Source organism: Psittacula echo, assembly GCF_963264785.1.
Source record: "Psittacula echo genome assembly, chromosome: 4".
Lineage (NCBI taxonomy): Eukaryota > Metazoa > Chordata > Aves > Psittaciformes > Psittacidae > Psittacula > Psittacula echo.
The window spans coordinates 76,341,566-76,368,763 of NC_137738.1; the positions used below are offsets into that span (position 1 = coordinate 76,341,566).

Sequence of the window (27,198 nt, forward strand, 5' to 3'; positions counted from 1 at the left end):
GGAACATTACCATGAAATTTACTCAGTTAAGAGGAACAGCAGGAAGAGATGCCACCAGCCAGCAAGGAAGGGGAGGTGCATCACGCTGCACTGTGCAACTCAGACCAGCACTTTCTGTTGATAAAGGAGTGAAATAAAACCAAGCCAAAGCACCCCACACAACATCACTCTGCCTCAGCACAGAGATTTGCTAGCTGTCAATGAACAATTTAATCTGGAAAAGTGTCTACAGACAGCACACATCTGCTGTCTCAAACATCCACTGTTCCAGTAGTTGACATTCAACTGCTATAATTGCAACAAACATCACATTTTTAATCAAACTGACCTTCTTTTCCTTGTTGTTTTTCCACATTCAGCATGCTTGGAGATTTGAGCCAGATCTATAATCTCAGTTCAAACCTTCTTCCAATGGTTTTAGCTGTTACCTAATAAAGATTCAAGAGTCCATCTCAACTCCTAGGGTTCTGTTGACTATTCTTTGATCGAGTTTGCCAAAGGACCAGAACAGCCAAGAGAAATAAAATCAGAAGTCTGTCATATATCCAGTGTGAGTGTATCTTGGTTATTGTGAAATACACTGTGTCACAAAGCACAATTTTTCCTCTGCCATCATCTAAAGTTACTTTTTGTTTATATATATATATATATATATATATATATGAATTATTAACTGGCACTGTGACTTTGTTTGAATAGATCTTCCTGCATCTGACTGGGATCTATGCCCTAAAGATATATAAATTATATCCAAACACTGTGCAACAGTCTGCCCATTTTCTTCTATCTCCAATTTTAAAATCATAACTTCCATTATCCCCACTGATGAAAAGCCATAATCAAAGCTCTCTAAACAGTGGTTTTGGTTCTGGTATACACTTTTCAAATATTAAATCAATAATGATTGCAGTATTTCAGCATACATAATTTAGTTCAAAAATCTAGTTCAAATCACACCATTCTCCTAATGACTGATTTACTTTGAGATACTTGAGAGCAAATGTTTTCTTCTATCTACGGCATAAATTCTCATAGATTAAAATCTAGACATCACTTCTTCCCCAGGGTCCCACAGCAACCATCCTTCTACAGATGAGTGCAAATTGGAAGAATTTCACCTTACGGAAGTTCACTTTCAGTCATCTTGCTGGAGTTTGGGTTCAGGTCCCTCAATACTCCAGCCCATTGAGACAGCCATGAATCTCAGATAGCTCTATGGAGACGGGAACAAATTCTTTCATCTTTTACAATGCACTGTGTATTCTCTCTGTCTCTTGACACCTTCAAAGGTGTCTTGCTGCCACAAAGGCTCCAAGGGAACTGATAGAGAACAATGCCCTGGGACAGGTCACCAACACCACTTCCTCGGTAATCTTCATAGTGGGGCAACAAGCTTGAGACAAACCTATGAGTAAGGTCTTCCACACAGCACACCACCCAGCTCAGTAATGCACAGAAATTAATACCCTAATTACACTTTGTCTTTCATTTTAAACATTCATTGCAACTAAAATAAAATCATGTGTTTCAAACTTCTCATCACTTCCCTCTCAACAACACAACTGTTACAAGTGTATTTGTCTACACAAGGAACCTGAACATGCAAATACAACTTATTCTAACAAAATCATGCATACCCATATGATTGTATTTTGGCATGTTAAGATAGGAATTCTCTTCTCTGTCTGGTTTTCTAGTTCTCTTAAATTCCAGGTTTTAATTCCAAGAAGAAAAAACACCCACGAATTCTTAGGTATAGTTAATGGTTGCTCCACAATTCTTTGCACTTGTTTTCAGCTTAAATTGCTTTAAAAGTCCACAACATTAAATAATCCCTGGAAACTTCTAGAGGTAGAAGCATATGAAATGTTAACTGCCAATACAAATTATATTGGCATATGTTTACAGTTTTTAAAATATTTTAAAATAAATGGGCAAAATGCTCATTTTTTACTTTACAGATGTATGTAGACAGAAATGAATTGCATTCATTCACAATATATTTCTCAATGAATCATCCCATTTCATCAAGATAACCATTTTTATAAATCACCTCCTGTACTTCATGTCTTTAGGAAGGATTTTTTTTAGTTGCATTTTTGCTGGCACAAAAACTGCATTTACTCTCTAACTTGTGGAAAAGTGGCTTCATTCCCATTTCTAATTTCAGAGTAGAACTGATTATGACTGGGTTATGAACCCATATCCTACAGAGAGCCAATAAAAACATAAATACGAAAAAAAGTTTTTATAAGGAACTTTATAATAATATTTTTAATAGGATTCTGTTGGCATTCTGCAATTTTGCTAGAATGTTTACAACTCTACAAATGTTAGAAATCTAAAAGGGACACAGACTAACTTCTTATATATTTACTGCTGACAAAAGATGCGGCATTTACTTCGTTCAGAGACTGTTCTTGTTCTTCAAAAATCATCAGTATCTAACAAATAATTCTTGATTAAACAATAGATGCTCTGTCATAAATTTATTTTCTTTAATATCTCTAAAGTGCTACTAACCAGTTTGTTAAAATAGCAATATTCTTTTATAAAAATGATGAGGAAAGTATATGTAGAATAAAAAGGAATGCTAGGCATTTGTCCTTAGTTGCCTGTTTTTCTTCTTCATTTTACACAGGCAGATATGCTTTCTTTAGTGGGGAAAAGAAAAAAGGGCACAAAAACCAAACAAAACCAGCACACGCATTCTCTTTCCAAGAGCCTCTTTTCCATCCAAGCCTTTCAATGACCTTTTCTTGCAGAAAAAGGCATTTCAGCTTTCATATAACTTCAGTTCCTAACCTCTCTGCCTAGAGCTTTTAGCCATCCTGCCAACTAGTGACAAATGTGGGGTTTTTTTTGTGATGTGGATACATGCCCAGAAACAGGTATCATTTAGCACAGACAATCTTTAGCCATTGAAGAGGTGACATTTAAACAACGAACCCTGACGGGGGAGTCACCTTATCATGTTGCCCATTTCCACAAGTACTCAGCGGGTGTAGATGGAATGGCATTCAAACGCACAGGGTGGGATGCAGCAAAACTACTGCTGTTTTTTTGAATCGCAGGTATGTGATTTACGCCAACAAAATCTTATGATTAAATGACCTGCCAAGTTTAGAATTGAATTATATACATATACACCATGTATGCTCACATACACTCAGTCTCTCCATTCCTGTTGTCAGCTAGACTGTGTACCTAACATTAAGCATGCTGTTTCTAAGGCATTTGGTCATTCTGGATTATTGATTTGTGCCTCTTGTTTCAGACCAGTAATTTTAATCCCATCCATTGCCTTCATATATATTTTTATAACGCTGTCACTAGTTTCGTCCACCTTAACCAAGAGGTTAGGATTTTTTTCGAATCCAATCTAAAGCTGGGAAACAAACACCTAAAAACATAAGAGAAAAAGGTTTTCTCACTTACAGCTACAAAACAGCAGTAGAAAATAAGGGAGTTTGAAATAATCATTCTCCTGAAAGCCATGAAGTGAAAAGCAAAGCCACTCTGGTTGGAACCTTCTCTGCCACCAATATGTAATTTTTTTGCTACCACCGTTGTGGACTACACTATAATAACTGACAACATGTGCACAGCTTTGATGAAAATTTAGTTGAGATATGACTATGTAACACCTGCTAAAGCAAAATATTGCATTTTCTGTGTGGTGCAGATCAGCAAAGTCATTTAAAGCACTTGATATTGAAACATGCTGATTTAAAACTAAAATGATTTATTCCAAACTGAATTCATTCAGCAGAGTTCAAACACTACCAAATGAACTGTTATTTTACAGAGCAGTAACCCAAGGGAAAGTCTCCATTCAAAATGAATTTTTAATCAATAAAAAGATACTACTCAGTGACAAAAACAAACAAACAAAAAGTAAGTAGGATGCTTATGCTTTTGCTGTGAAAGACAAAGAAGTGGAGAAGAAACATGTCAAAGTGTTCTTTTATTTTTACTATAAAAGTACTGAGTCTATTTAGTGGTGTTTTTTTTTTTTTTTTCTGTTTTCCAACCAATCTCAAATATTTGTCCTATCTAATTTAATGTACTTCCCACAGCAGGGTTGCATCACCTCCCTAAGGAGTAAGAGCATTTCTGGAAGCTTTTGAAGGTGCAAAGCCCCTTTCTCCTACAGCTCCTCCATCCGCTCCATACATCTGTCCTGGTCCAAGCAGTGCCCTGTACTCCGCTTTCTTGTCAGCCTCCCTCTGTTTATTCACCCCTTGCAGCCCAGCAGGCACTCAATTCAGAGTTTTCTCTGGATAACACTTTTAAATGCTGGCAACTGTGCAGAAAGCACTATTATTTTTTAACACCAACATCTCTTCAGGCTGGTAAAAGAAAAAGGGTGTGACTTCTCATCATATCAATCACCCTTTTCTGTCCACAGAAATTAAGCAACAAGCGTGGGGGTACTTAACATTTATCTTTCCAGGAAAACTCTCATTCAACAGGAATGCTGTTCTTCACAGTGGAAAGACCTTGAGTGAAATCTGCCACAAGCCAATTTTAGTATGTTGTGATTTTCATTTTATTTAGGCTACCTTTAAGAGAGAGGACTCACCTTTTTCTTGCAAAGCACAATGCATGTTTATGGCACAAGAAAATCAGTGTTACTACTAACACCTATTTCAATCACCCATCACTGGACAAACTAAGTGTATTCTCACATGCCACATAGTCTTGAACTGTTACTGTATGTTTCTGGGAACATGGTCAGTTTAGTCCTCTTCAATAACAGATGGGCTAGCAGTGGGATTGGAGCTGGATCCTTAGGGAAACACAACTTCTGCAATCAAGCAGTCCACATGCATGCTTGTCCACTCCAGCCTCCCCTCAATGCAAACTGACTTTTCAACCCAGTAGCTCATTTTGATCGCACTTGACAGAGGGAAAAAGTCACAAAAATGTTACCTTTTTACATACTTCATGAAAAAGAATGACCTGGAAGAGGAAAGAAACTGGGCAAATCCTGTGCCAAAGAAAAGGTGCAGCATGTGATACAGCTCTCACTGCACATCGGGAATGCACATGAGAGAAACCTGCAACATGCCTCAGCTGAGGGAAAAGCATCAAACTGAGCTCTGATCATCTTAAGGCACCAAACCAGGAAATAAATCCAGAAATATAATAACCTGTTTTATTAATTCTGCTGCTTATCGGGCTACCTGTTAATTAAAATCACACTAATTCTCCTCTCACCCAGCATCTTATGCATTTTTAAACTGCTAACATTATATGCAAGGAATGGGACTCGGAGAAGAAAGTAACCACTATTACCTTGGAATCAGTCAATATACATGAAGTAAGTCTGTAGCTGCCAAATACCTTTGCAAAACGTGAGACAATAACTGCTTTCCAACTGCAGTAGGAGTTACAGCAGAAATACTTCTTTGCCAGTGAATGGACTCCCCAAGATACTTAGGTCCCACCAAGCCCAGCAAGAGGGTTTGCTCTTCCAGGAACTTCAGGGGCCTCAACAACTCACTCCCACTGAATTTCCATACATTCTCTGTGCCTAGCACGCTATCAAAATTAAACTGCAGGCCACAGGGTAACCCAAAACCCTAAATGGTGATACCTAGCACTAGCTGCTAACCTCAACTTTAAAAATATGTGCAACCTGGAGTTGTTAGCTGTCATTGCCCCCCAGTTCCCCTACATATGTAGAGAAGGGATCATTAGGAGACATCAGGAGCAGCAAGGGAAGAGTCATGTCACAGGGTATCAGCTACCTTTTTTCCTTTCACCCTGAAACCCTGAGTAGCAGGTTATCGAGGAGCTCCAAGCAACTCCATAGTGAACATTCCCCACAGACCAAACATTGAAACTATGGAAATGGTCTGGGTCAATCTGTTTCTAGCATGTTGCATATTTTTATTTCAAACAAAACATTTAGATGTTTATTTAAACTACAAAATATTCAAGATCTGGAGTAGACATAAAAATTCCCACAGAAATAATTAAAAATAATCAAAATATTTTTCAATTCTTAATTTAATGAGGAGAAACATTAAGTGCAGAAGCTTTCCTAAATTATGTAACTTTGAAGAAGTCTGTGGGAACGTGGTAGGACCTCCAAAGCCCCAGCTACTGACCTCATGGATGTCTCTGCTCACTGGGTTTCCCTTCAGCTTGCCTACAGAGAGGTCCATTAAGGAAATGCAGATGGCAAATGGCAAGCTGGAAGCGCAGGGAGCCGAGGAGGCAGGCAGACAGCAGGACAGACTGGTGGGCAGGAGTGTGAAGGAAAGCGGTATGGAGAGTTATCAACCATCTGCCTCCCTTGCAGCTAGAAGTGCAGCATGATCAACAGGTTCCTGTGGCACTTCCCTGTGGCTCTCCTCTGGAAATAACTATTAACTGAGATTAGTAAGGTTAGCAATAACACAAGTTACTAAACAAATATTATTTTCCCAAAACTCAATGCTGAATGACTCTTGATTGGTATTTCAAAACATAATATTAAAAAAAACCCCAAATCCTACAGCTTTTAGGTTATTTTCTGGATCTAAGAAATCCTCAATACTGTTACAGCAGCACCTGGCAGTACAACATAAGCGCATTTAAAGGCACATTTTCCTATGAATATTTTTCTATATCAAGACTATAGCCTCAAAAAGCTCCTTCATGCTTAAAAATGTGACTACTTTACATGAATCATAAAAGTTATTGGCTGTTGCACTGGCTTCTCAAGCTGTTATTTTATGCCTTAAGCCAAATTTAAAAGAAGCAACACCAGAGTGTAACATCAACTTGTCTTCACTTACTGGCTTGCCTCACTTGCAAGCCATATTCTCTCAACAAGGAGTTGTGAAATGTTAAAACAACCTGGAGAATATTTCTAACTTGTAACAGCAACTTTGCTTTGAATTCTCCTCTGATTAATTGCATAAAAAAAAAAAAGCTCCTTTATCTTAAAAGTATTTTAGGCACAGATAAAAATAAACAGGTTAAAAATACTACATCATACTACTAAACACAAAAATACTATTACACTCATTATTTATCAGTCCAAACATTTCATACGTTCATATAAAGTCCGTAAATGCTGCATCTGGTATCTGAACTGCTCACTTTGATAAGAGGTCCTTAAAAAAGAAGTCAAGATAGAAAAATCGCAATCAAATCTGTATGAAGAAATACACATGAAGGGAGCTACTCACCTTTTTTTTAATGTGTGTCCTGGCCTATAATACACTTCTAAAACATTCTTTAGGTTTACGAGGCTTCAGGTAAAAGTAAGCAAATAATACACAGGTTGTCCAGAGCAGTGGTAGATACCCCATCCCTGCAAACATTCAAGGCCAGGCTGGACAGGGCTTTGAGCAGCCTGATCTAGTTGAAGATGTCCCTGCTCATTGCTGGGGGCTTGGACTAGTTGAACTTTAAGGTCCCTTCCAAACCAAACCATTCTATGATGCTATGATTCTATAGGGCAGATTAACATCTCATTTTAGTTGGATCCTTCTGGGATGTTTACACCTCCAGTGGGACAAGAGGTGGTGCCTGGAAAGGCTAGCATGACAATGCTACAGCTGGCTCATTAAAGGTTTGCAAATATTGATTATTCAACAGTACAGAGCTATGTTTGCAGTAATGAGGGATAAGACCTGGGCCTTTGGTAACAGTAAAGGTTAAAGTGAGTCTCTGATGTGAGTGTACTGCAAGCCTGGTTACACGCTGCAGCCATCAGGGTGCTGGTTATTAAGCTCTGCTGTAGGGCACTGCTCTGTTGTCTTCTGGCTCCTTTAACAGCAGAAGCCCTGGAAAACACTTCTTAATCTTAAGATCCACACTGAAAATATTAACAAGAACACAGAAGTCTGAGTGAAAAAGGGTGAAATACCTTACACATACATATGGTTACCATACAACTCCTCCAGTTTTAAAGCAGAGCACCCTTGCTCTGCCAGATTCAGAAACCAGCCCAGACAGACTCACCAGCCTTTTTGCATAATTTTGCCTTTCTGGAGGGGCAGAAGTAGGTGATTAAAGGTTAAAGCTGGGGGTCAGCTTCCCAAATTCTTTTGATAGTTTCTAATGCTTTTAACCAGTATTCAGCAGCACCTTCACCCTCTCTCTCTCCCCTTCCTTTCATCTCACCAACTCTACTTAGTAGTTTTAATACTGAACTGTGCTTCCTAAAGCACGAACCAGAGTGAAGACACTCATCTCTTACAGCATCAGCCTCCCCTTGTGAATTCCTCATGAAAAATACAGCAAGAAATCTCTAGTGGGAGTCTCACTGCCTTTCTGCATGTTGGTCATCTGCAAACAAAAGAGTGGAAGTAGAGAAAACGACGGATGGTTGGGGATATTTAGCAAAACTTTCACCTGAAAAACCCCATACTGATTCACAAGCACCTAAACTTTCACCAAAGAAAATTATCCATTTTCTTTGTGTTTCACAGTAATGTTGAGGAGCCTGTGAAGCACTTTGATTTCAGGTGAAAAGAGTCCTCTTACTGAAACTCAATACATTTAAAAATGTACGAAGTGACTAACACTGAAGCACAGCATTTATCTAAGATGTAGTTTTAGATTTGATTTGGAAAACATTGAAAGTCAACTCTCCTGTAACTTAGGATGTAATTTCTTAAATCCCGCATTTTCACCGTCAATCACCACTTCTACACTGCGGCCCAGGGATGCTCTGCAAAAAGAGCTATAGGTATCTCTGGGTATGCCCATGCTGCTAAAGAGAAGGTGGCCAGGAGCATGTCTTGGGATCTGCACTCCTGAGCACTTCAGCTGTTCAGCCCCCAGCTCTGGTTTGCTCTTTGTCTTCAGGGACAATTTGCTCCCCAAATCCCTCATTTTTGGGGAGAAGAACACCAGGTGGATGAAGTGGGCACAGATCTGGCTTATGCTACTTCACAGGTCACAAAACATGGGATGTTAACTTTTGTGCTACAAAAGCCACCATCCCGGTGGGCTGCAACATGATGTTCTCACTCCTTTAGACATTTTGGACCAAAAAGCCCACAGACTATGTGTAAGGGCTAAAGGACTACCATGAAGAAGATGGCCACAGCCAGACAGGATAGGTTCAGCCTGTCAACTTTGGTCCAAGTGGTGTGGAAAGGGGAAAGCCTGCAGCATCATTTCACCTCGAGATCAGGAGCTGCTACGTTCAACATGTTTGTTGTTCATACGTGCATATATATACTTTTGTATAAATGCTCTAAGTTCATTGTATGGGCACATGTTAAGGTGGGTTTGCAGTTTGTCGGAATTGATTCACTTGGTGGCACTTTTTATGCATTTAGCATGAAGAATAAACTAGCATATTCATTAAGTAACAGTTAAACATGTTCACATTGCACTGGCACACTTATCCAGTATGGCTGCTAGGTCAAAGAAAGAAACATGTCAGAAAGAAAGGGAAAGCTTGTAACACAGGAGAAAAGGCAAAGCTTCAAAAGCAAGGGGTACATGCTCATTCACATCAGTATTATTTTTTTTTAAATTACCATGTATGCATTTTTGAAAGTATTTTAATAAAAAATATTTCCTCCCTTTTAAAAAGTAAAACAAAAATAGCACAGCAATTTCCCAAAATTTCAGCTTTGGCTGAAATCACCACTCTCTTTATCTCCAATGTCACTTGATTTTTCCTCTCTTGATAATTCAAAATGTTGTCCATGCTACTGACTGGAAATTTAGGCAATGCATTTACCATTGTTATTACCTACTTAACCGGATTATAAAAAGTGTTTTAAATAAAGAAACTGAATAATCTAGGCTTAACTACTTAATATAGTTTTTCAATATGTATATTTTGAGTATATTTAATCTATAGCAAGGTTTCATGCAAACTAGCCTACACAAGCTATAGAAACAAAACTCACTTTCAACAGCAATGCCCCAAGACAGGGCTTTAGAAACAAAAATGTGTGGAATTTAATGACAATGCTGGTTCTGTACAGACACTCTGAAGTTTTACAGGACACCTACATTTCCAGGAATGTCCACCTGGCATACTTCATATGTGTCGAAGTTGTAACTATTGAAAAAAAACCAACTATATTAAAAAAGAAAGACAACCCACAAAACCAAAAAAAGGCAGAATCTCACCATTACCAAGAGACTCCTTAGAACAAGTGCAATCATGATCCAAAGTTAAATGGCACTATTTTTTTTCCCAAATATTTTTTAAACCATCCTTTGTATTTCTGCATTTTGTGTGCCTGGAAAGTTGCACAAAAACGTGTTGCTTCAGGGCTGCACCTAATTATGTAGAGCACCCAGAAATAGGTGTATCTGACTCAGAATTTCTGCATGCTTTGCCAACCAATCAGACCATAAGAAATACAAGTTATGGTTAAATTAAGCAATAAAATACCGCAAGCTGCAAGTTGTAATGTATTAGCATATGTCACACCGCAAGGAAGATCACAACAGGAAACTGTTTTAAAGTAGTAGTTGTCCCCAGTGCTGCTGAGAATATCATCACAACTGTGACCTTACACAACTTGAGCCAGAGGACAAACCACTTTAAACTGAATGTTACAGAACAGAATTAAACATCAAACAAGGGTAAGTGCACTAAAGCAGTGCTATCTTTGATTGCCAGCTGTTATCTGCCACCTTTTTGAACTTTTACAAATGCAAGGTTTTTTGCTTGATAATCATCCTTCTCTGCAGACAACCTTCAATTAAATTCCTTTAATGACTGACAAACGGAACTGGTACAAAACCAGGCTTAACTAGCAACTCATGCTGAGACCCTGTTACTAATCTTAAGCTAAAATGGTAAGCTTGGGTGCTGTATTTTGCAAGTAGTCCAGGACAGGTGGGCAACTGACCAGATGACCCCTCCCAAAACAATGTGCTTGTCCAGATCTTGTCACTTAGAAACATCTCTAAGATGGCAGATGCAGCTGAGCTGTTTTACTTCACTATTCCAAAATTCTAGTCAGGCAAATTATGTAAATCAACTGGACCAAATACGGTCTCAGAGATTTCAAAAGAAAATGTATTTCACCATGAGAATATCAGGATGTTTGTTTTTTTCATGTCCCAAGTGTCATTCATCATTAGCAACTTACACAAAGTTGCTAAACCAAGTACAAAAAAATTAGATTAATCCTCATATTTTCTGCCTGAAGTTCAGGAAAGCTAAAAATTAGTAATAACAGTAAGAGAATGGCCTGAGAACTATAAAGTGATTATAATCATCAATAACCGCTGCATACACAGGCAATGGCTACAGCAATTAAAGGCGAAACCAGTAAGTGATCCATGCTGATATTGAGAATTTTCCACTAATAGCTGCTGTTCCATAGAACCATTATAACGTTGCTAATCCAGTCATCTGACTAACTTGCAAAGTCATTTTCTAAATGAGAAGCAATAAGTCTTGAGTTTGAGTTGCAAGGAGTTCTTTTAGTTCATAGCAATGTGGCAATAAATTCCAAGCAATGTGGCAACTTAACATCAGCTGCATTATATGAATACATGGGGTTTTTAGATTCATAATACAAAGAACAATCTTCATCTATATTCATCATGAAGCAAACTCTGTTGTTAAACACTGCTTTGGACAAAGGCTGCAAACATAATATACAATCAGCTATGAAACTAAAATATGTTTAGGAGTTTTGAACAACTGAAGTATTTCCTTTTACATTCATTTTAATTCATTTTACATTAGGAATATATCCAGATTTCCATGTCTGCAAGAGAACAATCATTTTCAGAAATGAATGAAACTGTATACAGCAAAATATTTTGTACCATATCATTTTCCAAGCTCCATGGTTACCTTTGCGGCAGTATTTTAATGGCTACTTTTCAAAGAAAAGCATTTTGCCACTTACGGTCTCTTGTTATTCATTGCACATTATTAAAGCAAAGATCTAAATCACTGTCTACAGCATACTGTGACCCACTGCAGCTGCAGGTGATTTACCATATACCACAGTTCTCACAGTGTAAGCGATCACTCATGAAGCGGCATAAGATAGTGATGATGAAGGGCTGACAAAATCCTGAAGTAGATTTTTCTAAAAAATTACACAGAACTCTTAGAAAAATCAAGAATACGAAGATAAAGCATCCCATTACTTCACCGGTATTTTGCTTGAGTAGGAGCTTCTGGATTGAGCCTGGAATTAATAGCTAGCAAACAGCTTTAGGATTTGGCCTGCCATTTATAGCCACAAAAGACTCTGTCCAAAAGTTCTAGTGTTTGAATCAATAAAACATAAATCATGTTCTCTGCTTTTATTAATGGGGACAGCAATGTATGTCAGAGCTTTTACATATATATATCTATAAACATCTACATGCTTGAATGCATCAGAGAGTTTTCTGAAAGCAGAAAACAGTGTGAGCTGAATGCCAGGATGGTGCTGAGATTTCAAAGGAAATAAACCACTGTGATAAAAGCTGTGCTCTTTTCACCCCTCAGCAACGTCCACGGAGTCCTCTTACAAGGGTGACCATTAGCAAGCCGTTGGGTCCTAGTTGCCTGGTCCTCTGAGGGAGGACTTGAGTTAATCAAGGAGCATAGAGGTAAGAAAAGATCATTAGTCCCTTAGAAAACCAACTGGGCACAAGCAAAAGAAGAAAAGAATTGACTGGCAGAGTAGCTAAAAAGGCACTCAAATGGAAGTCAGATTTCTTTAATTTGAGGAGCTTTTTAGAAAACACCTGAAATCTGCTAGGAAGAAAAAGAAGCTTTCTGTTTTCTTTTTCCATTGGAAAAAGAACACAGAAACACTTCACTTCAGAGTCAAAAACTTGCTATTGACTTGCCATATTAAAAAAAAAGGAATAACCATATTTTTCCAGTGGTTTGGTTTTTGGGGGTTGGTTGGTTTGTTTGTTTGTGGTGTTGTGGGGTTTTTTGTGTTGGTTTATTGGTTTTTATTTGATTTTTTTTTTTTTTGTTTCCATCAGGGTAAAAAAATTGTCATGAGACTAGGCACACCTTTACCACCATTAATTCATCTGCATCCTGGTATCCCTGCCACGTGCAGGAAAGTGGCATTTTACTCTGCTTGTTCTTCCACCAGAGTTTCTCTAACTCAGTATCTTCAGACAAAGGCAAATAAATGCAGGAAGAAAACTCACATTAACCATGTCATAAAATCATCACACAGTGAAATTCCCAGCTAACATAACAGCTCAGTATCTGCCCAAAAAAGTGTCACTTTCAAGAAAGTGACTGGAAAAAAATACACTATAGTTACAGGTTTAATGGTTTAATTGCAGTGAGTTGCAACTGCTGTCAATAGTTTAGTTTTGAATGAACAGTATTTCTATTGCATGCTGCTGAGGTTGTCAGACCCAGCAAAAAGAAGTACTTTAATTTGTTCTTTTTCTCCACCTAATGGGTCATGCAAAGTTGATTTTCAGTTCTCGTTACTCAGTTATCAATGTAATTTTGAAAGTTAACTAGCCAGATGCTTTTTACAGCTATAGAAAGTTAAGAGAAATAACTTTCTCTCTAAGCAGTAAAAGAGGAGCTCTGGGCTGAGGGGCAGGGGTTATACAATCACAGCAATGAGCATGCAGGTCATACTGCTAAGTTCAGACAGAGGGAGCTTCCAAGAAATGAAATATTAAGACTTGGAGCAATAGTCTGAGCGGTGGTGACAGACAGGTAATACACTTGAGATATTAAGTAGACAGAAATCATATTAGCAATGATAAAGGTCCATCTCAACAGTGATGCCAGGGTTATCGTCCTGAATAAAAGACAGCGACATTGTTGTGTGCGATGATTTAGAAAAATGTAGGGGGAGGACTGACATTCTTGTGTATGGTGCTGACAAAGCCGTTGTGCTGCCTTTCCATATTATTTAAAAAGACAGATTTCTTTTGAGACGATTTTTCACTTCTTGCTGAGCATCTAAGACACTGACAGAGAGCTAGATAGAGAACTAGAACACCAAAGAACAAAACTGATACAATATTTGGCATTACTTAATCATGAGCTTGCATCTCCTGCATTTGTTACATGAAAGAAGCTGGCAGATTAGTGAATGACATTCTATGGAGCTGTAGCTGTGTGTGCCATTACTTTCACGAGGTATTCTTACAATTTCCCAGTATTCTTCACTAATTATTGTTTTTAATCAAACTAAAATGTTAATGATATTCTAGAACACATGACCAGCAATTCCCGGGGCTAAACTGTGAGATACCAGTTTTATCCTCCCGCCAGGAAACAGTGTGAACTCTATGTGGTGATTTGTTGCCGTCACCTGCACACCCTCTAGAGGTAGGCAAGGCAGCCCTCAGTTAGAAATTAATCCACAAATCCAAACTTGGAATAGCATAACCTGCCAACATCACGTATCCATTACAGAATGCTTCACATTTAAGGCTGAAAAACAGAATTTTATTACTGAGCCACGGCAAAATACTGAAAACAGCAGATACACTCTATGTTCGTAAGACACAGCCCCGTGAGGGTGACTAAGACAAACACCGGTTCATTGCAGGATGCTGAATGCTGGTACTGGGAGGTAAGTGGACCTCCCTAACATACTTATCATATTCTCAAACTCAAAATACACTTCAGATTTCTTGACTGACTCTTCTAAACGACTTCAAAATCTTTACAACTGTTCATGTTTTCATCCAGGATTGTTTTCATTTTAGTCTTGTTTCACAGAGTTTTGCCGCTTTTACACTAAAGACAAAGAAGAATACAATTTTGCCAGGGATTAATAAACCTGAAAAACACAATCAAAATTCTATAAAATCACATTTCATAAATACTGAGAACTCTGCTAGTTAATTTTATCTTCCAGATACAGATCGTATCCTAAATGTCACTGTCCTGTCTTAACATATCCGTACCCAGTCACTATCCATTATATTATTTATGATAAACTCCTAAAGCTCGTGATAAAGGCAAGCCAAAAAGAATGCTGTGACCTTTCACTGCAGTGAAATCTTCAGATATGGGCAGATGAAAAAATATTGCAGAGCAAAATCATACAAAGGATTTTTCCAACTTCTGTTCTGACACTTTCTGGTGTGACACTGCACTTCAGTTTGGTACAGCTACTTCAGCTCCAACTATCCCATTAATGAACAGGAGCAATAACAATATTTAATCTAATATTATCATCATATTTTTAGATGTCTTTCATATTTCATGGATATCATTAACTGAGCTATGGTTTCAAGGAGAAATATCCTGGACAGGAGTAAGACTGCAGAAAAAGTCCCTGGGGAGTGTATTTCTCGCCAAGTGAAAGCTTATTCGGTACTGGAATTTCAGATGCATCTTCCCAGGTTTTCCTCTAACTGTAGGTGTAGCCTGGTTGGAGGTCAGAGACTGGGCTGCACTGTACTGACCCAGCTGCATCCCTTCCTGTCAAATAACCCACAAGAGCAGTTCAAAAGTAACCTAAGCTCCAGCAGAGAGTGGACACAGATGGGAACAAACCAGCTGAGGCTCAATCTCAGCAAGGAAATTTACATGAACATTTGCCAAAGGAAAACCAATCAGAAACATATTCAAGTAGTGAATAAAATTTTCATGTTGTAGTAAAAATATTATGATTATTTCTTCAGGTCTGCACACAGGGTCGAGACCTCAACGGAAGAAAAATGTAAAGATCAATATCATGTTTCATTATATATAAATCAAATAAATTGGTTCACACTGGTACTTCAGCTTTATCTCTACAGAAAGCAGATACTAAAAGGGGAAAATGTTAATTAAAAACATATTATTAATTTAAGACAAACACATTTCTAACCTGAAAGTAATATTCAGTATCAGCCAAGTACTTTTGAGTCAAGCAAGACATTCATAAATTTTCCTTCACCTCAATGATTTTGTTCCCACTTAGATAACTTTTCCTGCCTCTGCAATTCCACAAGTGCTCTCACCGTAATTCTCCCTACATAATATCTCCAAATAGCAACATCTCATGCTGTGACTGTACATACATAATGCAGTAGCTTCAAAGATTTCAGGATAGGCCTTTCTCTCATAGAAGAATTCCTCAAGTATAACTTCAGAAGCTTCATAGACATGTCTCTAATTCAGATGAATTTTCGCCATCATCCCTGACTAAAAGAGCTTTTATCAACACTCAGTTTGATGATTTCTACTAATTACTATGTAAGTGCCTACAACTATTAATGCTACCACTACAGAGTATGTCTACAAGCATTTTCAGGATGAAAATAAAAGTTCTTTCCAAAGAGTATTTATAATTCAGGATCACCACCTCCCTCATCACTGCCTACACCCCTCAATTCTAGCACCCTGGGAAATATGCGGAAGCCAAATCACAAGTTTAGTCAGCAGTCAGTGTGATCTTTGAGGAAGGCTAACTTCTTTCCAGACAGCATCTCCAACCACAAAATTAAATCTATTGTTTCTAAGTTTAAGGGAAAGAAATATGTCTGTTTCATCAAACTGATGTATTATATAAAAATTTACCACACCCACAGACATTAGCAAAGCTGTTCCTCTGCTATTCTAAATTTTGCTTCATCTTCAGTTTACAGATACATTTGGAAAACCTCAAAGAGAAAAACATCCACAGGTTGCAAGTGAATCCATAGGTAGTGATTGAATAAATCACATTGGAGCACACATATTTATTGCAACTATAGTTGCACAGGAAATGTACTAGGCCCTCCTTGAAAACAATAATATTTAGTTAACATTTCTAGTAAGAACAGGTAGGTAGGGCCAAAGGCATGAGAAAAGGAGGCTGAAAGGTTGTAGTGAAGTGAGGGTCAGTCTCTTCTCCCAAGTAATAAGCAATAGGACGGAGGAAAGGGAAACGGCCTCAAGTTGCACCACGGGAAGTTTAGACTGGATATCAGGAGAAATTTCTTCACCGAAAGAATTGTCAAGCATTGGAACAGGCGGCTCAGGGAAGTGGTGGAGTCACTATCTCTGGATGTATTTAAAAGACATGTAGATATGGCACTTAGGGATGTGGCTTAGTGTGGACTTGGCAGTGCTGAGTTAATAGTTGGACTCAATGATCTTAAAGGCCTTTTCCAACCTAAGTGATTTCATGATTCTGTGCTTCTGCTTCACAACTGCACTTCAGAAGGGTCTGAAGCACATTTCAGTGTACTTCACTGAAATGACAGGGACATGTATAAGAAAAACCCTCCAACTGCCAGCACAGGCTCTTCTTTCCTCCCTGTTGTACAAATACAAGTAGCACAATGAGCAAGTAGCTCATTCACATGCTGCTTTACATTTCTTGCCACCTACACACTCCTTTTGCAGAGTACAGCAGAGAGCAACACTCTGCTTCCTGTGGCAATGGCTTGTCTGATGCATGTGAAAAAACCTGGCTCTACAGTAAAGTATCAACTGCACAGAGATAAAAGCAGAAACAGATTTCTTTCCTTCTAATGATTTTAGAGACTACTTCTAACCTCAGTCAGCATTACTTTTTTGGGTGTAAAAGTTTTTCAAGCTGATGAGTTCACTGCATGATCTTCTGGCGGTACAGCAGTGCCTCTCTGCCGGTGCTGGGCCACCTGAAAGGAAAAGGACATTGCCTGCCCACCAGTCTGCAGTGCAGACGCGGCTCCAGCCTCACCGCATCAGTTCTGACTGAGCCATCACCTGTCAATCTCCAACAATGTGGCAGTTTTGCCACTGAAAAGATAGAGTTACTGATACAGACTTGTCTCCTGGGGAGACCAACCTCCGTGTCCAAAATCACTGCCAAGGCTCAGTGGCTTTCCACCCCCCCACTACTTACAGAAACACATCCAAAACAATATTTCATCTTTATTTTCCCACAAAAGAACCTCTCAAGTGTGTCAGGATCCTTATGCTTAATTAGAAAGGCCCAAGCAGTAACTTTTAAGTGCATTCCTGCCACGAGAGCTTGGAAAAGGAAGATTTGTGCTTTTGCTTCTAATGGGTAGTTCTCAGCTACCATGGTTATGGATGAGCTTAGACCGAACAAAGCAATTAAATTTAATGCCCTAGGAGAAGTTAGATGCTATTTCTGACTGAATGACCTCAAAAGGGTGTGTGCAGATGCTCTAATCTATGACAGCAGTGATCTAGGGAGGCATCTGAATGTGTTCAGCATAATTTTTTCCCTCTCAAAGCATAAAATTTTTACCCTCTTGGTTTGGTCACATTTGACACACAGCCTGTTGCTACCATATAATACCAGGTGTAAGTACAGTAAAATAATTAAAACTCTGCAGAAATCTTGAAAGGTGTACTATGTTTGCTTTGTTGAACTAGGGAGTCTCAAAGCAAGAAGGAAGCCAAGACAAACAGGAATATATTGCTTAAATCAAGAAGTGGGCAGGTACAGAACTTCCTTTCTTCATTATTTGTAATCAGTTTAAGAGCATGATTCATTTGTTAAACTTCATTCTACACAAGTGGGGAAAAAAAAGTGAATTACCCATTGAATGCACAATAGAATAATGAAAGGAAGCTGCAGGTACTCCAGGCCTTTGAAAATCATTCACTCTTAAAGAAAATGCTTACATACATATTTACGTCCACCTCTTTTGAGGAAAATAAACAGATTTATGTTTCAAGATTTTCTTGGGTGAAGGCCAAACAGAGAAATTCATATATGTCTAGCTGGAGGATTGTGTCCACCTCTGAATCACTGGACTAGTCTGTATATATTAAGTAATCACATAATCTGTCAAGTAGAAGACACTGTCTGAGACTACACTTCAACGCCTAAACTGATGAACATTTTGCTGAGCTTCCTGTAACGCAATTACACTGCAACTCAGACAGCTATCACAAGATGACTCTAATGCTTAACAGAAAATTGAAACTATTTCTTGACTATGTGCAGCTGACCTGCAAGACAGCCTTTGAACTTCTAATTAATACCTCTGCAGGAAGTTTACTTCGCACATGAGCACCGCAACTGCTTAAAATTATTTTGCAATTGATAAACTGTACAGCTGATGATGAATTTTCTACCTTAACTGACCTGTGGTGGCAATCCCTTGGGTAATCTACATCTGCTCTCTTACAGGAAATATGTAAACCAAAATTAAAAATAAAACCCCTAAACCAACCAAACTCACAGAGAAAACAAGAAAGGAGAAAAAATCAATACAAGTTTCCCCAGACTCAGTGTAGTTTATATAATACATATTTAGAAGTGAATCTCAATACACCAGCATTCATTAAAAACCCCAAGAATGCATACTGTGTTGTGTTAATCGTTTGCAAGGGGGAAAAAACCCCAACATTTACTGTTAAGAATAAACATCTGTCTCATTAGTAATAATGTAGCAAATGATGTCTGTTATGTGTACATGTTGAAGATTCTTCATTAGATAGTATTATTTATGCTTTCTACTCCATCTTTTTTACCTGTGTGGAGAAGACTCACATTTGCTTCAATTAAAATCAGTGGCAAATGTCAGTAATTTTTATCAGACATTTACGGTAATGGAAATATGAACCATATAAAAATGTTTAACACTTGGCAAGTTTTACCTTTAAATTATTAAGAAACAACTACCTGACAGCAGTGAGTTTTATTTGCAATGTCAGGAGTTCACATTGTCTAGGAACAGAAGTTTTCCTTCTATGTATTTTCTCCATAAAGAAGATTAACAAAATTACAAACTGTGTACTTTTCCTTTCCACTGAAACTATTATGAAAAATTTAACTGCATTTTTGAGTATTGGTAAATACATTAATTATGTTTATTCTCATGAGGAGGGAAATGCTATTAATGACTGAATGATCACTGGTATTCCATTTGGTTGATGCTAGAAATTATTCGCAATTAATGCAAAATTATTTGTTCAGTTGTACATTCATCCAACTCAGGAAGCTCAACTGAGCTACAAACAACAAGAGTAAAACATGGTGAATAGCTATTAAAAATACAATCAGATGTGGAGCATGGAAAGAGCATCAAGTCTGTACAGATACCATGATTTTTGCTTTAAAAAGTCAAACATCGCAGAAAATTAAAAAGTATTGGAAAAAAGGATGTCTACTTCATTAAGCTATCGTCTAGAGCCTACTCTGAAAATCTGTCACACAAATGCTGTTTCACAGGCAATTAAAATATTTCTTGCAGCCTCTAGAACAGCTACTCCTTTAAGGCAGCACGTATTTGATGCCCCATTACATATTCACAGAATATCTGACCCTTAAAAAAAAATAAAATCTATAATTTCAGGCAACCTCTTTCATCGTGAGACCACAGAAAGGTCACAAAGTCCCTACATCATACAAGACGCTCAAGAAGGAAGACAGGAAATGTCATGCCCTAGACTGGCACACCAAGAAAAACAAATCTAAAATGGGACTCTCACCCCAAATATAATGCTAATCGCATGATTCTTGCACGAAGGGAAAAAATGCAACAAAATACAGCAAAAAGATAATTACAAAGAAAGGTCTTAACATACTTCTTCCTTTACAATGGAGAAAAGACCCTGTTCACAACGGCTGTACTTTTATTTCAATATCTGAAACCCAAGCACTAACCTAAGATACTACCCATCTTCCTACACACAATTTCTAATCCCATTTGAGAAATACGACAAATAGAAGTCCACATGCCTGAACTTTCCCCAGTCCCAGTCCAGGTCTCGGTGATTCTTTCACAAAGAAAGCCTTTTGTTCTTTCTAGAAAGTTGAGGATCGATTTTGATTTTTATGGCAAATGACTTGTTTCCTCTGGATCACTACTCTTGAGTCAGAAAGTAAGGCCGGTACAAATGAGAAAACTTAGTAGATCAAGCCTCAAAAAATAAAATGTTAAACTGTATTTTACTAAGGTTAGTATGCATCACATAATAAACATTCCTGATACTTCTCTACTGAAAATCCTGAGGTGGGCAACAGCTCACCAACGAAAAAACAAATGAAAAAGGAAAGCTAGATGTTTTTTATTGCCCTTGACAGGGTTCCAGGAGAGGACTGCTGACCATGAACAACACAAGGAAAGATAAGGAATTAAGCATTGGTGACCATTTTACCTTCTCTGCTAATCACAGTGAAAGTGTAAGCAGTTTTAAAGATTGTTGTATCTCCTGGTATTATATATCCTGGTGGTATCACCTCCCTGGTCAGTGTACAGCGACTGAGACAGCACAAGAAAATACAGGATATAACCATAAAACCTGTGAAGTCCAATTAAGAGAAAAGCACAGATCTGCACCAGGTGCAAAACAATCCCATGCATACATACAGGCTACGAAACCACTGTCTGTGTGGCAGCCCCACTGAAAAGGCCTTGGCATTCCTGTGGACACAGACTGAATACAAGCCAACAGCATGTCCTGATCAGAAATAAGGCAAGCAGCAGACAACCGCAGAGAGATCTGAATGAAAGGGCTGAAGAAAATTTCTCCCTCTATTCAATGTGGCCTCACACTATGGCACCTAGTTGGGCCCCCTCAGCTGAACAGGGATGTGCAGAAGCTGGAAGAGATGCAGGAGAGTGTCATGTTTACACAGAGAAGCTAAGGGAGCTGAGCTTGTTCAGTGTGGCAAGAGGGTGATCTCACAGGTGACATAGTAGCAGCCTACAGTTACTTAAAGGAAAATAACAAGGTTAGAGAAGCCAAATTCTTCTTGCTAGTGCCAGATAATACATAAAGCGGGAATGACCATAAACTGCCACTTGGGAGGTTCAAGTTGGCTCTTCCATTCTTCCCTCCCCATGCCAAACCCCCTTTTATCAGCTGAGTGTTGCAGACCTGCAGGTTACTCAGCAAGGTGGTTGGACCTCCATCCAGTTTAAGGCCTGCCTAGACAGAGCCTGGCTGACACAACTCGGAAGAGTGTGTCTTCCAGTTATATTGGATGACTTCTAAAGGTCTTTTCAAGCAGCATTTAAGTGATTACTATGCACACATACAGAATCACAGACTGCCTCAGATGTAGCAAAATGCTGCCGATTTACAGTGAAGTGCATCTAAGCATCCACCATCACTTTGTCAATCCCTGAAAGAAAATGCCTACAAAAGTTTAGTACCTAATGAGATCTGCTTTGCCACATTATTTCTTTTGTCAACCCCGTTGTTATTTGTATCATGCTGTTATTTGTTTCTTAAAGCATGTAAAAAGATACTGTTATTCTAACATCAGACCCTGACTCTGAAACAATGCTTGAAAAGACGAAAGCCATAGATCTACCCACAGAACATCTGGAAGTAGTTCATTAGATGGCTAAAGATGGATAAAATAAAGAGATAAAATAACTTCTACTTTCTGACAATAGAAGAAAAGCAAGTACTTAGACTGTTGCACACTACTGGTTTTTAAATCACAATGTGGAACCTCCCTAATTATACAAATGGCACAGTATGATGCTGTTAGCTCACATGCAAAGACGCTGCTGCTCAATAGCCATCTGATCATTAGTAAACTATGTCCTTTCCGGCAGATCTGGAAAACTAAAATAGCTAGTTAAATCTCTGATGGCATCATTAGATTTATTTTTTTTCCCCAGAAATATTTTTTTCAGCCTTTTTCCATCAATAATGCAAAAGACCAGAAGAACATCACAGGCTCTTAAATTCATCTAGCACTGTATCTTATCTCCAGCAGCAGCCAACAGAGGATGCCCAAGGAAACCTATCAATACAGGTCACACAAAGTGATACAACCCTTGTGCACACATCCAGCCCTGCAATTTGCGATTCAGAAGCATTCAGAACAAAAGGTGGTGGCTTTGTAAACAGGAGACCATCCCCACAAAAAATGGTACAGACTTATGCATGGAATATATTACAAAGTGAGAAACAGAAACTTTATTATTCCTGAAATAAATCTAACACGTTAAATTAGGAAACTTATGCAACTAATTATATCCAACCAGTATAAACAGTATCAAAGAGCAGTATTTTTTTCTGAACGTCTCATGCCATGTCTTTTTCAGCATGTCAATTAAGAGTAAAAATAATACAAAACCTTTATGGCAACTGAAGATGAAACCCAGAGTTAAATTTGCAACAAATCTGGTATTCTCCTTTGATCATTCTAAGGCAATGTCTATACATTTTTATCAAACCAAACAACCAAAAATAATCTAAATAAACAGCAACAATGGAAAGAAATCCTATGACATCCCAAGACAACCCTTTTGAAAAGTTACAATATCACAGCATTTAATGTAGGCACACGTGTGTTAAATATGCACATGCTCCATGTGTAGGTGATGTGGTGTGGCATAAATATTTTACTAGCAGGAGTTTAAGTTACTGACTCATGACTCACAAATGGTATGAATGTTCTTTTTTGATTTTATAAGCATTCATATTTTTGGTGTTCCTGAATGATTAAGAACAGAAGACTGAGGTATATGAAAAGCACTTTTCCAAAAACTTGCAGAAAGATCTTATATTTTTAACTAGGGCTTCCATGTAAACAACTACTGAGGTGCACAAAAAGGAGCCAAGAAACATGTGATTTACGGCTATACTTCCCAATACAACCATACTGAAGTCAAAGGCCCTTGCTCAAGAGTAAATTCTTCCTCTAGTAGCAGAATTTTGCAGAACAGCTGTGTTTTCCAGCATTTGGCAAGTTCATATTTACAAATAAACTAACCAATTGACTTCTCAATGTAGGTCACAACACTTGTTTCTCAGGTGGTTGGGGCTGTTTTTCTCTTATTTGAAAGGGCAAAAAGAAAAAAAGAGTGATCTGTGCATAATTCTGAGCTTTAAAAGTGCTTTTTACTATGGAAATGAGGAATGAAAACATTACTGCAGGGATGGTTTCTTGTAACTAATGCTTAACTCTCCACCTCTTATTTCAAAACCAACAGACAAAACTAAATAAGCTTCTAGATCAAAGACTTTAAACTGAAACTCTGAAACCACCCTTGCATTACTTCAACCCGCATATCAGGGTCAGCTTCATTTCTGGAGACCAATGATCTTCACAAAAAGTCTCACCCCAGATAGCCCAGTCCTGTCACCGAAATACTACAGTGCTGTAACGGGCTCTGCTGCAGTCAAGAATAGCTCAGCAGAGGTAGGAGCAGACATCTCATCTATGGACTTAGTAATGTCTTTGCAATTCTAAGCTACTTGTCTCAAGACTTTTTTTTATGATTATTTATTTATAAAAAACAGTTGAGGCTTTTGTGTTTTGTTTTCTTCTTAATTCTGTAACAAAACATTATTTCCAAGATGCAATTGCATTTCATCAGGTGGCTGGAAAAAAACTGAGCCTGAAGCACCAAAAATACTATCTAAGTATCTGGTAGTCATTAAATCAGAGTTACATAAAAACATTAAGATAATTTATAGAATGGCAATGAGGATGGCTGTCAAATTGAAATCCAATGGAACTTTAAATGTACCTTCAACTCCGTAGCAGTGACAGATCCTTAAAGGTAATATTATTACTAGGTGTCTCTATTACAGTAGTTTCAAGCTCTTTCACACAGATCTGCTCAGATAAAAGATATAATGTTGGCATTTGCAGCTGCCAGAATTGCCATTTGCAATTAAAAATTAAAACTGGCACTCTTTCTATGCAGGCAATTATCTAAACGCAGCTGGCAATCTTCCTTGTTTACAGCACTGCCGTGTCATGACTTCACTCTGTTTGGAAATTTACTCCTTTTTTGAGGTTTAAACTTGTCAACCTTACTTCCCACTTGAACTTTGCTTTTTTAAATGATTTTCATCATAATCTCAAAGAGAAAGCTCCCAAACTACAATTTACAGATTCTATGCAGCAATTTCAGACACTGCAGTAAGATAATTCTCAGTAAATACTTTGGTGATTCTCAGAGCACTCATTTAAATCCATCTATGCTGCAGGATACCACCTGTAAGAACCCAAACAGCAAAATATACCAAATAAGCGCCCTCCAAGAAGAAAGTTCAAGTTGTAAGAGTTGATTTCCTCAGTAAAACAGAAAATAGGCAATCTTAAGTGGACAAAAACCCTTTTCCTCAAAAAATTACAACATTAAGTATGTTTCTATTGCTTCTTATCTATAGCCATTTTGATCTACTAAATGCATCTATCCACAAAGTATATAATCAGACAGCCATGTTTTTGGCAAAGTATTTTTTCGCTTATAAAAACTTCTACTAAAGTAGGACCTGGAGGTTCCCCTGCTGCTGGAGAAGGAGCACTCTTCATGCTACTGAACAGGGAACAGTTGCCTTTTTACCGAAGCAGCTGTAACCGCTAGCTTGGTTCGTGCAACTACCATGGAAATACAGTTACCTATAGCACATAAATTAAATGTACTGATTTATTTATGATACATTTTCTGTAGTCAGAGAAATGCCTTGTGTTATATGCCCAATACAGTAATGCCTGTCACCCTTCCTCTGTAATTTATCACAACGTTTTTATCTAGAGCTATGATCCATGCAACTCCTTGCCAGACTGTATTGCACGTATTGCTCGGCCACACAAAAGGCTTTTGAGCCTGACCTTTCCTTCGAATATTACCAAAACCCGTAAAAAGAGGGGCCTGCTAATTAACTAAGGCACACCACCGACCATAGGCATACTTTAAGCAGCCTCGGGTGCCCCTCACACACCTCTCCCAGGCGCTTCTCTTTAACTACAGCAGCCCAACTTTGGCAGAGCGCTGACGGTACCGCTCCCCACGTAGTGAAGAGACCGGACGCTTATTTTAGTCACGGGCTCTTTCAGAGTGAGGGCGACGGCTGGATTCACTTGCGACGAGAAAAAGCGAATAGAAATGACAGATGACGACGAGCCGGCTGGCTGTGCCCAGGCTGGGTACTGCGCCCTTCACTGGGGGGCTGGCCGGGAAACCGGCTCTGGGGAGCCGCGGGTGGTCGCCCTGGCTCGCAGCACCCCGCGGCGAGGACACGCGTGGGCAGCAAAAACGCGGGAGGCAGGGACGCGCCGCGCGGCTCCAACTTCGCAAACCGCGCAGTGCCCGGTGACCGCGGAGAAGACCGCACGCCGCGGAAACCCCGGTGTGCCCACCGCGCCCCGCCGCCACAGGGAGGGGCCCCGGGAGCGCCAGTACCCCTCGCCACGTCTAACCTCGTGGCCGGCTGGGGAGCGCCGCACAGCTCCCGGCGCAAGCCGGAGGCCTCAAGCGCCCGGGAGGAAAGCGAGCATGCGGTCCCCGGCGTACTCTCCTCCGGCTCTTTCTGCCGGGTGACCCCAGCCTCCCCCCCATCACCCCTCACCGCGGGCTGCGCTGAAGTTTCGCCGCCCGCGGAGCGCCGCGCCGCAGGTGGCAGCGGCTCCCCCGCCTCCGCTGACGCCTCCCGGGCACTTTCGGCGCGACACAGGGGGACTTGTCCTCCCCGTAGACCAGACGCAGGCAGCGGAGCGATCCCCGGGGAGTGGAGGATTAAGAGGGAAGGTGCGCGCCTCGCGGTGCGGCTCTGGCCGGGGCAGGTGTCGCCAGCGGCCCCGGGGACGGACGGGACGGGAGGAGAGGGGAGCGGGTCGGTACTCACACGAAGGCGTGGTAGACGAAGGCCCAGCCGCGGGGCCGCTCCAGCACGTTGTACAGGTAGTTCTGCAGGCGGCGGTACTTGGCGTTCCTGCGACAGCTCGGCCCGCTGCTGTAAGACAGCGGCTTCCCCAGTAGGCTCATGCGGGCGCCGTGCTTCCCGCGGCGGCCCTCCCGCAGCCCGGCGGGGGCGGCCGCGCCGCCGGTCCCCAGGAGCAGCAGGCCGTCGCCGCGGGCCGCCGCGCTCGCCAGCGCTCTGCCCCGGCCCGACTCCACATCCTTCATGCCCGCTGCCGCTTCGCTCTTCACCCAGAGCCCCGCGGAGCTGCCCTCCTCCCCGCCGCCGTGGTTGCGGGGCATGGCATCACCCCGGGAGCCGGGGCCGCAGCGGAGCAGGGCGCGGGCGGCGGCGGCCAGGCACTCCGCGGCGGCGGGCCGCAGGAGGCAGCGGGGGGCGAGGGTCTCCGGGCGGCGCCCGCGGGGCGAGGGGGTGCGGGCCACTTTGGGCGCCCGGCGCGGAGGGCCGGCCTGCGGCAGCTTCGCGGGGGCCCCGGCGAGGGAGCGGGCGCCCCCCCGGGCGCACTCTCCTCCCGGGCGGCGGCGCCCCGCCGCCGGCCCCCGCAGCGCCGCCCGGCGTGGTTCCGCGGCCCGGGACTGGGCGGAGGGAAGAGGGGGCAGCTCCGCGCAACGCTGGCGGAGAGGCCGTGGAGGCGAGGAGGGCTGCTGGCCGCGGCTCGGTGGTGCCTCTCGTCGCCCTCGTCCCTTTGCCTCCCGCGTCCCTCG

The 27,198-nt window shown here is 40.4% G+C and overlaps 1 protein-coding gene across 5 annotated transcripts in view; it reads right to left on the bottom strand.

Annotated features, from left to right (window-relative positions):
- The window catches only part of KCNQ5 (potassium voltage-gated channel subfamily Q member 5), a gene marked incomplete at both ends in the record, with an annotated part of 274,300 nt that extends 247,522 nt beyond the window's left edge, over window positions 1-26,778 (bottom strand). For 4 of the 5 annotated variants that reach the window (XM_080616894.1, XM_080616893.1, XM_080616895.1 and 1 more), the window contains one exon: window positions 26,420-26,775. In XM_080616894.1, the coding sequence (XP_080473020.1) occupies window positions 26,420-26,775 (356 nt within the window). Of the gene's footprint in view, window positions 1-26,419 lie in introns of all 5 variants that reach the window. The other variant, XM_080616896.1, reaches the window with a different exon arrangement.
- Between the last annotated feature and the right edge of the window lie 420 nt (window positions 26,779-27,198).